This window comes from Myripristis murdjan, chromosome 1 (assembly GCF_902150065.1).
Source record: "Myripristis murdjan chromosome 1, fMyrMur1.1, whole genome shotgun sequence".
In the NCBI taxonomy this organism is placed as follows: Eukaryota; Metazoa; Chordata; class Actinopteri; order Holocentriformes; family Holocentridae; genus Myripristis; species Myripristis murdjan.
In genome coordinates this window covers 14,820,258-14,834,651 of record NC_043980.1, presented here as the reverse complement: position 1 = coordinate 14,834,651, position 14,394 = coordinate 14,820,258, and the positions used below count along the sequence as shown (strand labels likewise).

Below are 14,394 nucleotides of genomic sequence, written 5' to 3'. Positions count from 1 at the left end.
ACAGATTACATTCTCATAAAGGGACACAATCAGTATGTCTTGATTGTAAGCAAACAACCATAATTATTCAAAATGAAGTGATGAATTCTGACACTGACATAGTATGATAATAAGACACAAGTGTGAATAACGTGTGTTCATTGGTTGTGTAACTGAATGTGTGTTTATTAGTGAGTTGGTAAGAGACATGTGCTTCCAGTGCTTAACAGACATACACAAACTCATTGGTCTAAACTGCATATTTGTTGCTCAGGCACTTATTTAAAGTCATTAAAAAAACAGAATAGAAATGGTATCTTACTGACATCTGACAGACAAGTCACATCATTTCTTTCTGCTCATTTCATCCCAGCATTAATAGATCCTTCATTTGTTCTACAGACTATCACTCAAGTCCGGCGTGCAACTCTTGAAACTGTTAATTTCCTAGGAACAAGAAGGCATACCACTTTGAATTAAGCTCTACTGTTCTGACCCCACACCTTAACAGGTTCAGTTTGTTTGGTGTAAGAGGATCTGTGATCTGTGCGTGCATGTGTATGCATGTGTGTGTGCGTGTCAGAAGCTGGATTCAGGGACTGTCCTTTTGCGTCCCAGCGAGGTTGTGCTGTAGCGAGTTCTCTGCAAGGTACCGTAAGACAGTTTGTCTGCTGTCAGGCTGCGTGATGGTGGTGGGGCTGCAGACATCCCGTTGCGATGCAAGGATGCTGTCCTTCGCATGCTCTGCTCCGCTTTAGTGGGGATGTTGGAGGAGCTCTGGGAGCGTTTGATATCAGATGTGGTGCGTCCCACCTTCCCATTGGCCAGCTCATCACCTAGACGCTGTGAGCCATTAGACTTGCCGCCATCTACTCCTGTGCCCCCTCCTGCTGCTCCGTTGGACAGAGACAGCCTTGAGGAGTTCCTTCTGCCTACTTCCTCACCTCCTCCCCTCTTTGAGTCACCTTCCTTGGACCTTCTTGAGTCCTTATCCTTCTTCAGGAAGTTGCCTTTGAAGAAAGAGAGCAGCCCCTCATGGGCCTTGGGTGCCTCTGCTTTCCTGGGCTGAGAATCTCCGGCATGTGAAACTTGATGTTCGCCTGGTGCATCAACTCTATCAGCCCTGTCCCCCCTAACCCCCTTCCCTCTTTTAAGAGTCCCATCATGGAGGCTGGGAGTACTAGCGCTGGGCTGAACTCCAGTGCTGGAACTCCTTCTCATCACAGCATCTTGGGAAGCTTTGGAGGAGCTCTGTTTCCTGGCATCCTTCCTCCTAGTTAGTGTGTTACTGCTGGAGCTACTGGTAATGGTGGTAGTGCCCTCATCTATTGCCTTGTTCCCCTTGGTGCGTCTTAGGCTGGCTGTCATATCTGATGGCCTCCTCTGACCCTCTGGGACCTGTGGAGAGTCGGGTACCAGCTCTTCTTCTGTCCGTCCTATGCAACTCAGACTCCCACTGCTGGGAGATCGAACCTGGGCTGCAGCCGGGCCCTCAGCAGCTTCCTTACTGCTTGCTGGTCCGGTCATCAGTCTCTCAATTGGGTCCTTGGTGCAGCGAGGCCGGCGGCCAGATTCCAAGTACTCCACTAGCTCCACAGGGGCAGGAGCTGGAACCAGTGGGGGTGCCTGATCAAGTTTCCGTCTGTCTTTGGAACCGAAAGACCAGCGGAGTGGAAGCACTTTGCTTAGATTGTCCTTGGTCTTGGTAGGAGTGCGCATGCTCATGCTGCGTCCCTGGAGACCTCTGACAAATGGCCTGTTTTCAAACCCCCCTGGCAATTATACAGAAGAAAATACATCATACCTTTGCCATCTAAATGTCAGATGATTGAGGTATTCATAGGTTTTCAAGCCGCAGGAAAGGACAAATTGAGAAAGAACAAATTTCCTGCTTAATTACATTACATCAGCATGACTACTCATTATAGTTTCAGTATAATATCACATTTCAAACATTAAAAGAACACTTTGACACAGAAATAATCCTCCAATTCAACAAGCTTCAAAACTGATTAAGCCCATTCAAGGGAGTTACTCCTCACCTTTCTCCTCTTTGGCAGAGTCGTCATGAAAGACAGGAGATTCTGGGGAGTCAGGTATGGAGGAGGGGCAGGTGGTGGAGGAACGAGACACCAGACTGCCTCTCTTACTGTCCCCTGTCAGTCGGATAAGCCAGTGGTCTGACATAGATGAACTTGTGGAGCCTGTGAAACAGATAGAGAAAGAGAGGGAAGGAGGTACGGACAGAACGAGAGGAAGAATACAGTATGAAGCTTAAAGAAACAGTTCACAATCAAAGTGAAATTTTTACAATACCACCGAAGACACACAGACCCTGTTTACACTTGGTTTTAACATGTGTTTTGGGTGACCCAAACACAAGTGGAGGGCGGAGAAACATTGTTCCAATCTGTCTTCATCATGCGTCCTGAAAGTGTCTTATCTGACCATTTCTCTTCAGACTCCATTATTGTACATCACATCATTCACTACATTCTTGTCAGGGACGCATCAGGATGCATTCACATTTACACAACAAATATATGTGGTCAAATTCATCCCAGACCACCTCAGCAAGCGGTTTGACAGATCACAATGCGTCTTTGCAGTCAAGTATACTTTTAGTTAATGCTGTCCACTGTTTACACACCATGTGTAAACAGAATCATACAGAATATTAAACACTACTCTTCAAATCCACTGGAAAACAGCATAAACTGTCCATGAAATTTCTCTTCCTAGCTCATGCAACAAAACTGTGTGTTTTGTAAGCTAATGATTACAGTGAGTTAAAAAAAAACCCATAATTATATCTCTAACTATTTTTAGCTCACTGACACTTCCTGCCACTCTCTCATTCTCACCTGCATTAACAAACTGCACTGAAGAAGTAGCTTAAACCTTCCGGAGTTTGACTGATCAGGTGTCCCATCCCTGATGTGTATATGCAATTTGAGATAAAGCGTTTGTGTTTTCTGTTTTTTTTATTGGATATTTTGCCAGTGCATGATTTCCATCTGCAGCAGGACATGACGTCAGACTGGTCAGTAATCAGTGTTGGTGAAAAACTCACTTCTCTTTTTGATTTGGAGGAGGCTGTCAACTGTCATCTTGAAATTTCTGACAAGTTTATTTTTTTTCTGTTTTTGCTTCATCCCACTGACTAGTTTACACTTAAGCTGTCTGCAAGTGTCTGGCCAGTGAGCAGTAAGTTAGTAATGTTTGGATGTTGTCTGGACTTGCACAATAGACAAACACAACGCCTTGACCCAGAGTCCAAGAGAGTTTCTGAGTCTGTTGCTCCAGTAAGGACACTGTGACCCATTCAGCCACGATCTAACATTACTTAATATGGCACAACACTAACTGAACAGGGTGCTCTTTAATATGCATTTGCAAATAAACTAGCTAACTGCTTAGATACTAACAAAAGGTGGCACTACTGCCTAATCTAACATAAACTGTAACAACAACAAATAGCCTCCCTCAATCCTTCAAAATATAAGCTAAGTGTACAGCAGAATGTCCGCTACCTTTTACATAAGTTGATTATTTAGATAGATTTTTAATGTAGATTTGGCACCGGCAGACAATAATGTGTTACGGTGTTCAGTAATTGAAAGAAATGAAGCATGGATCAGTTTTTGTAAGTCACTGTCAGTATAAGAAATCCTCTTTTCTGGAATTATTTTTGAGTTCTGACTATTTTGAATGTTGCTTTGAATATTGATTGCCAAAGTACAGCGGTGTTTCAATGCTATGATTTCTTTTTAAATATAATTTTGCTTTTACTTGATAAATATAGAAGATTGAATTATTTGAAGCAAGGGAGCGGGTGACATGACAATGATCGTAAACTAGTAGGACGCTGATGTTACATGATGTGCATTGAGACACCAGGATGTCCCGACACATTCATTTTAATACAGTCCTTTCGGGTAACTGTATTCACATTAAAAAAAAAAAAAAGTTATGAAAAGTGCGTTTTTGAAGATCAAGGGCTAGAAAATGTTGTCTGATCCGACTCAGACCCTTTTGGCTCTGACCAAAATGTTCTCTGTTGTTGCCTACGGCGACAGCATCACTGTACAGGTGATGTTGAAATTTTCTTTTTGATTTGCCCGGTCATTGCTCGGATAGAGAGAATGTCAACAATATATTGTGAGAAATATAGCTTTAAAAACGTTTATACAGATACAGTGGCCAGACCTTTAAAATAGATATATAAAATAAATTAACGGTCTTTTTAAAGCTACCATTTTTTTTCCAGACAGATATCATTATTCTACTCAGCAGGGTCATTTGCTGTTGCGTCTGTGCAGAACTAGTTTAACATAGAGAACAGTGAATTATCGAGCAATGGTGGCATGGTATTCATCACTGAGTTTTTTGACCTCTGAAGGCAACATCAGATGTTTTTTTTTTCTTTAAATCTATTTGTTTACAAGGAATAATTATGACTTTTAGTATTGTTTTCATTTCTGTTCTTTAAGATGTGGCACTGACGTAGAGAGCTATGCATCCCACATTTTTCTCAATATCTAAAGTATTATAGAAGTATTATATTAAGTAAGTATTATAAAGTATTAAGAAAATGAGATTGTTGCAGCAACAGAGTGTAACAGGACTCATAAGGAAAATGAGAAAGATTATAACAATAGGACAGAATAATACCACAGAACCATATAATATAAATATAAATAAACTATTAAAACGGAATAAAAATGATATAATAATATGATCAAAGAATGATAAAAGCATTAAAGTACACTTATGAGACTAGATTAACACTGTCAAGTTCAACATGTTTAAAGTGTGGTTTAGAGGAAAGAAATATAGTACTAACATTCTCTCAAGAATAATCATCATAACTACCAAATATGATAAATGAGAGCACTACAAAAAAAATAAAAAAAAATACATTGAAAAAATTAAAAAATTAAAAATTAAAAAAATTATAATGTAACAATGAGAATGACGAAAGTAGTATTGCAGCTGCCAGGGGCAGAGAGGACTGCTGGGGAAAAACTGCAGGTATGTGTAAATAAGCCTTATGTGCCTTATTGATGAGGCATTCTTCACTGATGCAATATTGTGTTGCCACGTTGAGGCTGTGAAAATGTTTTCTATTCACGGGCCGTCTCAGGCTCTGCAGGGCAGCTGTGTTGGGCATGTGGGTGCAATCATTTCCACCACTCATTCTCCAGAATCTTTTGAAAGAATCTCAGTGCCTTTGATGAGCAAAAGTATACTGCATTAATTATTGATAAACAGTTTTAATGTGTGCTACCTGCTGTTGATTGAAGCTCTTTTTTTAAACATGCAGACTGGGCAAATGGCTGAGAAATGCTACAAACTTGTATTGTGCTGTTGAATATTGGCTTGCTTTGTACACTGTGACCTTCCCACTGCTGCTGGATGGGAGCTAGAGCTCGCCAGCTCACAGAATAAGCATTCAATTTGTAACTGTGGTGATGAGAAAAAAAAAAAAAAAAACATCTTTCTCTGTATACAACGCTCCCTCACTGCAATTCACTGTCTACCTCGCTCTACCACGCAGCTGCTCATACTACTGGGGCACTACATCATGTCTTACCTAATTTACTGTCTAGCTTGTGCTTTTTTTATTTCTTGGCCTATTGTGGCTGTGTTTGCTCCAATTGTAGATAAAAAAAATCCAGAATGTACATTGAGTTTTTTGAGTTCACTACTGCAGACAAGCGAGCCAAACACAAGAAACACAACACTGTAAAAAACGTACTAAACACAGTAATTTATTCCACAATTTGAAAAGTGTTAGTTAACTGCTGAAACCCTTCTGGGTTGTGGTCAGCACATAGGGTATTCCTATAGTTCAAAAAAATGAAGATATGCCTGATCTGTACTCTTCTGAGGGCTCTCGTCTGTCGGTAACTTTTGCAACAACTAATTCAGTCCCAAACCTTTGTACCAGCACGGTGTGATTTTGAGCTTGTTTAAAGCCACAATGGGTACCGGTAACATAGCAACTCACTCAGCGAGGGCTCAGTGGGGCACACATTCATAAAAAGAAACTGTTTAAATGTGCCTTTTGAAAAGCAGATACCGCTGTGGTTTAATCCTAACAGCTGTCAAATCCTAATTACGCAGATTAATCATGGCCTTTGTTGTGTCTAGAATTTCTTTGAATTTGTCTAAATAACATGTGATTAGAAGTTAGGTTGAATGGGTGGTCATAATTTTGAATAAAAACAAGCACATGTGGGGAAACTAAAAAGTCATTGACCCATTAAGCTGTATAGACCTAATTCAGTTCAGGGCAGGTATGCATACCTCTGAGGGAGCTACTGGCAGACCAGGGGGGGATGGTGTTGCGTCTCTGGTAGAAAAGGATATAGGCCCCTCTGGTACATACTTCCTCCTCTGGCACCAGGTCTACACTGCTGTCATCATAGCTATACCACAGGCCGTCCACCGAGTTCCTACAGTAAGCTGGATGAGAGAGCGACACAGAAGAATAATACATACCTGTGTGTGATGAAAGAGTAGTCAAATGAAGTAAAGCGGTTTGTACAATGCATTTTCACACAAAAACACATGTATATGACACTGAGAAATCATTAATAATTATAGTAGCTGATTACTATATTTATCAATACCCTGGTTAATAATAGACTAGAGACTCTCTTTAGAATCTGGTAAGGCTCTTACACAGTTAATGTGGCGGGGCACTGGATATCACCAGTTTGAAACTAAAGAATCACAGTCACAATCATAGCTGATAGCATAACAAGCAGAGGGATGAGAATTCAAACATGACAACCAATCAGAATGCTCAGAATCTGAAGGAATACCGCCAAATGAAGGGAGCCTGTCCAGACAAGCAGTGGCAGCGCCTTGCTGTCTCCTGCAGCAGCCATAAGCCAGGTAAATATGATCAAAAACAACAGGATTAAAACCTGATCATATTCATATTCAAATATCAAATCAAGTCACATCTATTTATCTGTTCAGAGAAAACCATGCATGTCCAATTTTGCTGACTTTCATGCTGTAATTTGAGGATTATCTTCCTCTCTGGGTTCAGAAAGTTCCACAACCGTTGGGTTTATGAAAGTTTTTAAAACTAATTAGATAAACTGAACAGTTGTTAAGAAAACAACAAGACTTGTTTTTCCTTTGGAAATGCATGGTTTTCACTGGAGAGCATTGTTATAATTGAGTGCTTTGAACAAAACAGGTTCATAAGAAAGTTTTGTTTCCTTAGAGCAGGGGTTTTCAACTGGTTTTGTCCCATTTTGACCACCATTATAACCAAGAAGCAACTCGGGACCACTGCTTTGGGGGACGTTTGTTTTATTTTGCACCATGCTTAAAATAAAAGAGTAGCTTATATAGGCCTATATATGTAAAGAAGGCTATTTATTTGCATCAGTGTCTATTTATTTGCATCTTGTTATAAAAAGAAAAACAGTCAATTAATAATGAACAACAATAGGAAAAACTTTACGTTAGGCAGGGCTCGGCTCAAAGTCATGCAAAGAGACAGTCCATTTTTTCCGTTTTTTTTTTTTTTTTTTTTTTGCTTCTGGGGTCCGTTTCACGAAGCAGGTTCAACAAACTCCGAGTCTTAACCCAAACTCTGAGTTGATCTACTCTGAGATATTTTTCGGTTCCAGAACAGCTGATTTGAGTTAGTTTGATCAACTCGGAGTAGTTTCACCTGGAGTTAAGCGCGTGCACCACAGATATAAAAAGACAGCCCCGATTTGACGAGTCACCATGGCAACGGGGAAGCGTCGGGCTGCGTTTTTCACCGCATTCATTTTTTTTAAAGTGCAACACCGCTGCAGCGGCAAAGGAGAGGGAGACGGCGTGGGAGAACACTGCTGCTCGGGTCAATGTGTAAGTTTAAATGTAGTCCGTTGCAATCACAATAATATTACAGGGGAAAACTGCTTGAATGGTAGCCTATTAATTTATTTCATTTAGGTGCAATCCAGAGCACTTGGCAGCAGCTTAAGATGAAATATAAAAACATTGTTCAAACATCTATGCGCGGTCTTATAACCATCTCCCGACAAATATTTAATTCTCTGCGCGTAACACCGCACCTTCATCCACGGCATCGTTGTCGAAAGGACATGCCATGTTCGTTTGAGTTACCTCCTTTTGAGAAACGGAAAACTCAGACTTTCCCTCATTTCAGGGTTAACAGACTTAGAGTTTTCACTAAACCTGCTTTGTGAAACGGACCCCTGGTCCGTGGTCCCGTGCGGCCAAGATGGGACGTCAGTGGTGACATGAGGCTTGGGAGAATCTCGATCAACTTCATTTGACATAATTTGGATGGGTAAGTTATTCACAGAAATGAATTGTGAATGGAAAATAAATTAAGTCTAAATAATAAATCATTTTAAAAATTATTATTATTAGGCTATTTTCCATTTACAATTTCACGGACCACCTGCAATACCGCCACGGACCACCAGAGGGCCGCGGACCACCGGTTGACAACCCCTGCCTTAGAGTAATAATGGGCACAATAACAACAACTAGAGGGTAAGACAAGCCAATTCCAGGTGTTAGCTATTCATCAAAAGTTCATCATGCCCACTGCCACAGCATGCTTGGTGTGAAACAATCCCACAAAGTTTTATGGTGTCGCATGAATGCATTTGGAAGTTATATGCCTACTTATGTGAAATCACACCCACTGCCCACACCCCTTTTTGGCTAATTGGAGTAAAAGGTGAATTAGATACACATAACCACATAGCCATCCTATCCACAAAGTTTTGAGCAAATCTGTTCCTAACTTTTATGGAAATATCCTGCAAACAAACAACACAATGGGGCGAAAACATAACTCCAACCCAATTTTACTGGTAGAGGTTATTTAAACAAGAAAAGACAAACAATATAGCTGGCTTTAAAAAAACAAAACTATGTCATTCTGGGTAACAGCTTGCACAAAGATTGTCAATTGCTCTGTCAGTCCAGGATTTTCTGTTGCTTTCATTATTTGAGATAGGATGTAATTTATTGATCCATGTGGGGAAATTATGGTGTTGCCGTGGCAAAAGTGATACCGTTCAGTAGGAAAGCAGAATATAACGTAAACATACAGTTACAAGAAAATAAAAGCAATAAAAGCAATAGGGCTGGGCAACATTATATACAGATCTACATCATTTTATCAGTCCCTCAACACTTGCTGGTGGGGCGAGGTTGGGGAGTAGGGGTTGTAATTGTAAACTGTTTTACCTTAGTCTTTATATGAAAATGTCTTTTTTTCTACAACAACTTTTCTAAAACTGCTCAACAATCAGGACACTTAATTAATGCAATTAATAGTATTTTAATCGCATTTATCACGTTTTTTTTCCCCTAAAGAGCACTTGTAGTTGGGTGAATAAGTGCCAGTGTGTTCAGCAGCCTGTTGGTTGTATAGCCAATTTTCACACTGACTAGTTCAGATTCAGATATTACAGTCATGTACAATGCTAAATAAAGGGCTTTTGAGTCTGAACTAAAATACAGCAATGGTGTGTGATTGGTTGGCACAAACAGGAAGCTGGTTTCCAAGGGTGGGGGCCTTGGTGAAGGTTTTGCCTGACTGACAACAATCCTGTGAGTTGAGTGTTAAGGGTAACTTTGTTGGAACTGAATACACCTGAGAGCTTCTGTGGAGCAAGACTAATTAATGCTTTGAAAGTCAGATGAAGGATTCTGACATTTTGTGGTTACTGGGAACCAGTGGAAAGAGACAGGGTGCTATGATCATTATTCCTACCATGTGTGTGTGTGTGTGTGTTCTAGCCTTGAATATTTTCAAGGTTTTTGAGGGTTGAGGTAAGACAGCTGGAGAATAACAGACTGGAATAATCAAATCTTATCCTTAAAAAGACCCATTTGCAAATCTGTACTCTCGGTTTAGAAATCTGTGCACACAGTTTTTGTAAACTTCATATTCATACTGACAAGACCGAGCATAAACGTGAACCCAAGTGCACGACTCCAGACAAGAATTAGAATAATAAATAGTCTTTAATAAGGCAAAAAGTATCAACACAAAAATCGCTCTCATGGAGGATAACATAACCAAAAAAAAAAAAAAAAAAACACAACAAGGAGGAATAATTATACAAAAGTAGCAACAACGAATCAATGCCAAAGTATCAACAGAAAATCACTCTTAAGGGAGGAATAGCAAAACAAAAGCAATGACAAGACAAAGTAACAAACAAGGAATAAATCCAACAAGGCAAAAGGCAACAAAGAAACTGTAGAAGACCTGACGTGAATGGCGTGGTTCTCCTGACAAGACGAACTGGCACAAGACAAAGGGAAACGCAGACTATACACACACACACCAGGTAATAGGGAACAGGTGGAAACAATCAGGGCGGGGAAGACAATCAGACCAACCCTGCGTTCCAATACCCATACTACCATACTATTTAGTAGGGAAAAAAAGAATTAGTATGTCCCAATACATACTAAACTACATACTTTGTAAGGGCAGCTGCAGTACATACTAAAAGTAAAAAGTATAAGTATGCGATTTGGAACGCAGGGCAAGGGTAAGGGCAAGTGACCAGAAACGAGAGGGAAGTAAAATTTCAAAATAAAACAGGAAACACTTAACATTTTTTCCTTGACATGACACATATTCATAATCTGTGCCCCCGAATTACAAACCCATGCCCACAGATTAGTTAACTGTGCCTCTGAATCAACAATGCATGCACACAGATTTGTAAACCATGACCTCCAATTACAGGCCGTGTTCTCTTAAAAAAAAAAAAAAAAAAAAAAAAAAAAAGTCGTGGTGCACATGGATTGCACACCAGGGACAAGGTTTACAAATCTGTGGGCATGGATTCATAATCCAAGGGCACAGAGGGAATGAACTGCCTGGTTTGGGAGGTATTTTGATGTCACTGTTGGAGGACAGCAGGATATAACACACACACACACACACACACACACACACACACACACACTCTCTCTCTCTCTCTCACACACACACACGCATTCACAAAGGAGTAATTGCATTGCCTCTTCATCTCTGTGTAGTTATTTGGTGTGCACCGGTGTTAAATAGCATGGCAAACTGAAGGAGTAATTGCTGAGAACATCTGCAACCAGGGGCCCCATCTAACTATGGCAAGGGCTTCAAAGTCAAAATCTGACCTCTAAAGGTAGAGTCTGGATGTTGGATCTAACACAAAGAGCGTGACTTTGTAAGATGTGAAAGGGAACTTTTTAAAGGAATTTGATAAATTCAGTTTATCAAAACGTAAAGATTTGGGCATGTCTGAAAACTTGTTCCCATTTTTCTTTAGCCCCAAGAGCAGCCATGGAGGTTACTCCGTGTTTTAATGGTCCTTTACTTTGTAACAGCTCAGGAGACGGCACTTAATTTCTCAAGAATTTCAGTTCTGGATTGTATAATCCAAATAGACACCTTCAGAATCTCTTTCAAGTTAAAACTGTTTCAACTTTCACTGAGAGCTAAAAATAATGAATTAAGCTTCAAAACACATTTTAAATTCATTATTCACCCCTCATTTACAAGTAGTATTTCTCTCAACAGGCGCAGACCCCACTTAGCTCATCTGGGGAACTGTCTAACAGAAGCAATTTTGTACCGAGCAACAATGTCCTTTGTAGACATCCTGTAGATTTCCAACCCTGCCACTGAGACTCTTGGTGTGCAGAGAGGCTGTCTCAACATAAAATACAAGCAAGAACATCAATTTGACCCCTTGTCAAACAGACTGTTGTAAACAGTGGCTGTTGCTATGCAACAATATCTGTTTTGATCAAGGCAAAAATGTAGGAGAGCAAGAACACAGTCATCAACAAGGAGACAGACATATTCTCTGACAAATATTTTCAGTTTTGAAGTTTGTGGTCACATAAGATGTTTCCTTTACAGGCTGTCCTCAGTGTGGCAGGATTATGACTGGGACCTGACCTAGCCGGTATGGAGGGTGGACAAGAATGGATCATAGAAATTTAACTCAAAAGACAAATTTCTTACACATCTCATCAATCTTTGCAACCCACACTTCATTTCAGCGGCTCACCCATAGTATAGATTTCTACTGGTTTACTTCCTCCTCGACAACTCAAAGGGTTTCTGCACCCATTGTGAATGCCAATAGTTATACAGTCTGTCTGATCATATCCTCCTGCCTCCTAATCAACCCCCTAATGCCACACAGAGGGAGACAGAGAGATTTTGCATAATGACTCTTAAGTATGAACGTGACTTGGATAAATAATGTGCGAATAAGAGAGGGAGACGATGTCACCGCACATCATGTACAAATTCACAATTATGCAATTACAGAATACCACCCAATTACTCACCAGTGTAATGTCCTCCGTGCATTCCTCCGTGGTGGTTACACACAGCGTAGAGGTCATACAGATAGTCGAGGGGGAGGGTCATGTCAGAGGGTTGGTGGTGCTGGCCTGCCGGTTGCTTCCACGCAGGGGGCCAGGCTCCCAGACTCAGGTTCCTCATGCTCTGGCTTCTCTTCACCACATGGGGGGCCATGTCCAGCCCAGCCAGGGGGAAACGCACCAGGGTGGACAGCTTATTCCTCCGCTCTCCTACCTGTTTCAGTATTATTCATTTATGCCCGTGCTCAGGTGTGCTATACTGTCTTTTTCAGATTGTTTCACGTGGATTTAAGACAATAAAACAAGAGCAATATGCACAGAAAAATGAATAGACATAAAAACAAATGCAATATTGCTGCTAATTTCACTTTTTAAAATTATAAGAGAGGATTTGGTATTGGGATACTAAAATCAGAGCGCACATCTAGAGGCCAGTTTGCAGCTTGCCTACCTGTCTGAAGCGCTTGAGATGGAGGATGAGGATGTCGGGGAGGGTCCACAGGCTCATCTTCACCATGCCCTGTTGAAGCTGCTTACAGTGGGGGCACTTCCAGGCGTCATCTGGAGCAAGCTGGAATCAATGAATAAATCAATAATTTGCTCAAACATAAGAGCTTTTCTGCAAGGTAACAGGTGTATAGAAGACTCTAGATCAATAATTAAAAAAAAAAAAAAGGGAGATGACGAGAAAAAGGCACACTAGTAAAAATGGAGAGGGACAGAAACCTGGAGTGTGTGAAGAAAGAGCAATTAATTCCTTATGAAACCACATCTTTCTTCAGCATAAGGGTGTATTGTCTGTCTAGAGGTATGAATGCCTTTGACTTAACGGTGGACTTGCTCAAGTGCTATAGACAGATACAGTTTTGATGTTTGTTTTTTTTTTCTTTGTCACAGACGATTACCTTGGAAACTAAGAGCCGGTTATGCTCTTGTTGATGAAGTGTGGACGTGTTCAAGATGCAGGAAAATGTTAAATTGAACGTGTTCAAGATGCAGAAAAATGTTAGATGTTATCCCAGTTGGCGAAGACAATCATTTTTAAGAGGCTGAACTCCAAACCATTTCTTTCCACAGGAGGTGTTTTGCACTCTTGCTTTTTTTTTTTTTTTTTTACATATTCAATTTTATTCTATCTTTCTGGCCTATAAAGCCCTTTAATTTCTGTGTATGGCATGTGCTATATAAATAAAGCAGCTTTGCCTATTAGTTCTGCTTGGATCGCCCTTTTGATATACCTGAATATATCCAGATGATAAATTATTGATTAGTCTCCCAAGTTATCCCATTGTAGCCCAGGCTAATTCACTATTTTCCCCAACCAATTTCCTATGCTTATTCCCTATTTCCCTATTCCCTATTTTTTATAGTGCCAGCCTCTATACTAATCTACCTCATGAGGCTTAGCTGGAAACTTCCAGAAAGCCCAGACAATGCAGCTAAATACTAACATTAATACCATTAAAGGATACTGGTATTTGCAAATCTCTGACTTAACTGTGGATTCTGTATATACAATCAAATATGCAAATCTGTTAAGTGTTTGTTCGTTCTAAAGAAATTTAATCTTGAATCCTAAGAAAAGTGAAACACATTGAAACATATTTATTAATATTTTCCATCTCTCAGAAGTGATATTGTCCGTCAAGGTTATTCGTTTTTTTTTTTTTTATAGCCTTGTTAAATGATGGTACCCCCCTCCCAAAAAAAGCACAGGTTACAGAGGAGATCCATGGTTTAGAAGTGCATTATATAAACCAGTAGCACTCTAGCCATAACTCAGCCATATATTGCTGAGACTCACTCAGAAAGAACCTTTTAGCAAGGAATTTTCATGCCACTTCCCTTTTGAGGAATCTGCGCAAAAGCCAGATTTTTAAGACATCAAAGGGTATGCCACTTGACAGATGATTTTATGGAGAAAGCAAGTGATATAAAACATAGATTTTCTCTGTGAGAATATCCATCTGAATGGGTTAGCAGGACTTTTGATTCAACTCGCTCTGAATTATTGAA

At 40.3% G+C, this 14,394-nt stretch overlaps 1 protein-coding gene across 1 annotated transcript in view; it reads right to left on the bottom strand.

Annotated features, from left to right (window-relative positions):
* Positions 1–535: 535 nt before the first annotated feature.
* Positions 536–14,394, bottom strand: part of usp43a (ubiquitin specific peptidase 43a) — a 145,468-nt gene continuing 131,609 nt past the window's right edge. The window contains exons 12-16 of the mRNA XM_030062755.1: positions 12,830–12,949; positions 12,343–12,592; positions 6,292–6,450; positions 2,022–2,183; positions 536–1,751 (exon numbers count right to left, since the gene is read on the bottom strand). Coding sequence (XP_029918615.1) covers positions 559–1,751; positions 2,022–2,183; positions 6,292–6,450; positions 12,343–12,592; positions 12,830–12,949 — 1,884 coding nt within the window. The 3' untranslated portion in view covers positions 536–558. The remainder of the gene's footprint in view (positions 1,752–2,021; positions 2,184–6,291; positions 6,451–12,342; positions 12,593–12,829; positions 12,950–14,394) is intronic.